The sequence below is a fragment of the Lathyrus oleraceus genome, chromosome 1 (assembly GCF_024323335.1).
Source record: "Lathyrus oleraceus cultivar Zhongwan6 chromosome 1, CAAS_Psat_ZW6_1.0, whole genome shotgun sequence".
Classification (NCBI taxonomy): Eukaryota; Viridiplantae; Streptophyta; class Magnoliopsida; order Fabales; family Fabaceae; genus Lathyrus; species Lathyrus oleraceus.
The window spans coordinates 392,324,986-392,329,269 of record NC_066579.1 but is presented as its reverse complement, the minus strand read 5'-3'; the positions used below and the strand labels follow the sequence as shown (position 1 = coordinate 392,329,269).

The 4,284-nt window shown below is 30.6% G+C and overlaps 1 protein-coding gene across 1 annotated transcript; it reads left to right on the top strand.

Moving 5' to 3' along the window:
* The first annotated feature begins 1,696 nt into the window (after window positions 1-1,696).
* Window positions 1,697-3,262, top strand: LOC127073999 (uncharacterized). Its single transcript, XM_051015257.1, has 2 exons — window positions 1,697-2,164; window positions 2,430-3,262. The coding sequence occupies exons 1-2, from the start codon at window positions 1,837-1,839 to the stop codon at window positions 3,092-3,094; spliced, it is 993 nt and encodes a 330-aa protein (XP_050871214.1). The 5' UTR covers window positions 1,697-1,836; the 3' UTR covers window positions 3,095-3,262.
* Window positions 3,263-4,284: the final 1,022 nt, after the last annotated feature.

Below are 4,284 nucleotides of genomic sequence, written 5' to 3'. Positions count from 1 at the left end.
TCATTTTGATAAATAACTAATATAATTAATATAAATATATATGACAATATAATAATCATTGAAATTAATAATTAAATAATATTTAAATATAAAATATTCAATCAACATTGTGTATGAATGATCTTTTGAGGATTAAGCAAGAATATACAAATATGAATTGTGATACTTATAGTACAATTCAATTGACTAAGTATTAAGTTCATCATGCACGTACTAATAAATATATTAATGTCAAATATCATTTTATTCAGGATGTCAAAAAGAAAGATAATATTTTTTTAATGAAGGTAAATAAATACCATCGAGAATTTTACAAATATGTCAATCAAGGTTGAGTCAGACATATAAGATTTAATCCCAAAAACATATTCAATATATGATTGGGAGGTGTTTTGTGAGAAATTTATTTCATATTACATATTATAAGCTAAATTTCCTCCAAAGTTCCAATATCCTTCGTAACTTAATTTATTTTAGAATTTAATTGAAATATACTGATAGAATAAAATGATTTTACACCGTCAATTAATCATATACGTTGGATATTGATATAAATTTGACTATTATTTTAAAAACATATAAAGTAATGCAAACGGATGATGGTGATGAATTGAGAGTATAAATTTTTTTACACTGTGCATAATAATTAATCCCTTTGTTTTATTTTTAAAATAGAACAAAATTTTCTCAACATTAAAAAGTATTAAGCTGAAGAGCTTGTTTTGGCTTCAAACCATTCTTTAAATTGTGTATGCAACAACAATATTGGCCGCACAACAATTGTGGCCACGATATTTATGGGAAAAAACCCAAGTCTCTATTGATTAAAGATAGAATATATAAAAAGTTTATATTGAGTGATACCTCTCATCTTACACAATCTTTGTAGGATTGAGTTAGATCAAACTTTTATTCTATTATGATATCTCGATCTATCGATTCCGGTCACCCACTATTTATATATGCACCACAAACCCAAAAAAAAGTGTTGAACACAAGAGAGTGTATTAAAAAAACTAAATCTCATATATCGATAATCTGAATCACCCACCATTTATATTAACACGTAAGTCCAATAATAATGAGTGTGAGAGTGTGTATTGGAAAAAACTCAAATCCCATATTAATTATATTTCCGTACCTAACCTCTAATAGTGTTGGGCGTGAGGGGTTGTATTAGAAAAAATCCAAATCTCATCTTGGTTAAAGATAGAACTTACAAAGGCTTTTATATAGAATGAGATCCCCATCTTACAAAATCGGTTTTGCAAAGGTAAGTTAGATGAAACTCTAATTTTATTAAACATTATTATATTGGCACCAAATTGCAATACCCTCTCAATTATGTATTTGAAAAACTTACAAATAATTATTCATGCCGCAACTCCCGGCAAAGCACAGTATGACACCTATAACCGCAACCACAAGGTAAACCAATGGTTCAATTTAGAGAATTCACAACTAAGTAAATTTCTGATGATTATTATTATTTCAAAATTAAAAATGAACACTCAAAATTTGAAGACTGGTCCACTATATTATTAAGGTTAGGCCAGCTCCGCCTAACATATCAAATTACTCAAAAGAAGTCACAGAATTAGATTCTCCAATAACCCATAATATCCCTTGATTTCCCTTACATGTTCTTACCTTCTCAGCATGAGATTCTCCACTATCTTTTCTAAAAGGATGCTACACTCATATTAAAATTTCAATAAAAAAAGAAGGAGCAAATTGAAGAACCCAAACATAAAATCTACTCATATATAGTAACATAGTTATCTATGGCTGTGGCCTTACATGAACAATATTGTTCCAAAACAAAATACATAATCAATGGGAACAAGTCACAGTACTCACACCAACCTTGGCAAAGATAGTACCTCTTTTAAAACAAGTGCAACTGGTTCGATAGCGCGCTGGGGAGATTCTTTCGAGGTTTCTATGAGCAAATGGAATGAAAATGATCACACAGAAGCTTGGGGTGTAAAGTACAAAACAGGTCTAAAAAACCGCACTTGTGGTTTTAATCTAAAAGCAACCAACGACAACAATGGTATCGAGAGCATACATTTTGGTTTACTCGACAACGCTAACAACAAAACGGAATTTGCTGTCAACATCTCACGAGTTGATCGTGACACTCTTCGAGGAGGAATAACAGGTACTATTACCATCTATTTAGATCGTTTGTAAAATACCGAATATAAATAGTTATTACCATCTATTTAGATCATTTGTAAAATACCGAATATAAATAGTTTGATTTTGATCTTACAACTCAGATGTGACCAGACATATGAATTCACTATTGTAACTATTTGATATAGATTCTGACAGGTCGACACTGCTAATATAAAAAATATAGAACATTGACACTGATGCATAATTTTTCGGTAACTAGTAACTAATTATATTTAAAATCACAGGACTGGATTCATCTGTTTCTCCAAAATCTTTCACAAGGACCAAACCAGATTGCGTGATAGAAACTACTCTTGTTTCCTACCATTGTTCCCACAGAGAAGGTCTTTTTGTTCTTGAAATGAAGAAAAAGGGAAAATCTGAAAATGTTTGCATAGTGAATCTAGCACATTATTATGTAACAAAAGATGTTGGTCTTTCTGTTACAGCTAGAATTTATCGAAACAAAGGTAATAATTTTGTTGTCGAAGTTGAAGGTCCAATTAAACATCCTAGTGTTGATTTGCGTAAGGCAGTTGTTAAAACCTGTAGCACTGGAGTTTGGTCACCGGGTGCTTGTTCTCACTGTAAAGGAACAAAAACAAAGGCTAGCACTGGTGTGAAAAATGAAGATTCCATTTCGTCGCTGAAAGGTCATACTCATACTCATGTTCAACATTCTAGTTCGTTAGTGTTGAAAGGTGAATCTCATGTTCAACATTCGAGTTCATTGTTGAAAGGTGAATCGCATGTTCAACGGAGTGATCGAAAGGTAGGTGGTGAAATTGTTAAACATGCTTTCTTCTCGAGTTCTGTTAGGGAGCAGTTTAACACTGGGCTTATTAATTCAACTGGATACACTTCTGGTTCTTTAAATAACTCTATCATTTTTGTAGATTGTAATTTTTAAATGCACAATTTGGAAATTGTTGATTGTATGATGTGAAAATATTTCACTGTCATGTATTTAAGTTTTATACATAAGATGGGAAGCTCCCACTCTATACCAAAGTGTATAACCTGGCATAAAAACTTGTGGATTTTTTCACAATGAAGTGTAATGAGGGTTTTTTTCACAGTGAAGTGTGATTCTGATGCCCAATAAAATTGGAATTCAAATTAGATAATGAGAAAATTAATAACAATGTTTAAACTATTAAACTTGGTTGAGTTAGTTACGCTTTGATATAACAAGTGGTATCAAGTTTAATCTCAAATCCTGTTTGCATTGAAACATAAAAAATACAGTTCTTTTGATTTTGAATGGGAAAAGTCGTTAAAGGTGTTGTCTTCGTCTCTCTTCGCCTCGCTTCTCAAGAATCATAATGGAGGATTCCTCCAAGTTGGCAAACCCAGCAATCTTAAATATGATGGCTTATATATTCACTGGTTTATGCTAATTGAAAACTTATTCATTTCAAAGAATATTTTCAATACTATAAATAATACATTTCATAACAAACCTATCCCTTCATCCATTTAAAAATCTATGTCAAATGTGAATGCGACTTTTAAAAATAAATATAAATAAATAAATTTATTGCCTAGATTTTTTTCCTTCAAATTGACACCCTTATTTTATTTTATTTTATTTTTTAATTACAGTATAAATCATCTATTCTCTCGTCTTTTTCAACTAAAAGCAAATGGTGCTCATTATTTTATTTAATTAAAATATAACTTGATTTAAACCTCCGTGTTTACGGCCAACCGAGATATAAACTTCAAACAATATTTTATTTCAACATCATAATGTTAACTCTTATTACCTTTTTCTTTTTTCATGAACTTTTTGTGCCCTAGCGAATAAAGCACTTCTTAATTATTTCAACCTAAAGAATGAAACACCATTCTTCATCTTCTCCACTAAATCCTGAACAAAACTCCATATTCCAAGTCGAACGAAGTAAAAAAAAGAGCACGAAAACTCGAATAAGGAAATTCGAAACTCAAACCAACACATTTCTTTGACTCTCTCATGACTGTATAAATAATGTTGTTGTTGTTTATACTTAGGGTATAACGTTATTGTTGTTTTTGTAGTATTTGTAGTTGTTGTGTTGAGATTGAAGGTTTAATGTTATTGTTGTTTTGTTGAGA

What these genes read in the sequence shown, in the direction of transcription:
- LOC127073999 (XM_051015257.1), top strand. Translation starts at nt 1,837, where the DNA reads ATGGGAACAAGTCACAGTACTCACACCAACCTTGGCAAAGATAGTACC. An exon ending in TCTTCGAGGAGGAATAACAG is followed by an intron (nt 2,165 to 2,429) that starts GTACTATTACCA and finishes TTAAAATCACAG; the next exon opens with GACTGGATTCATCTGTTTCT.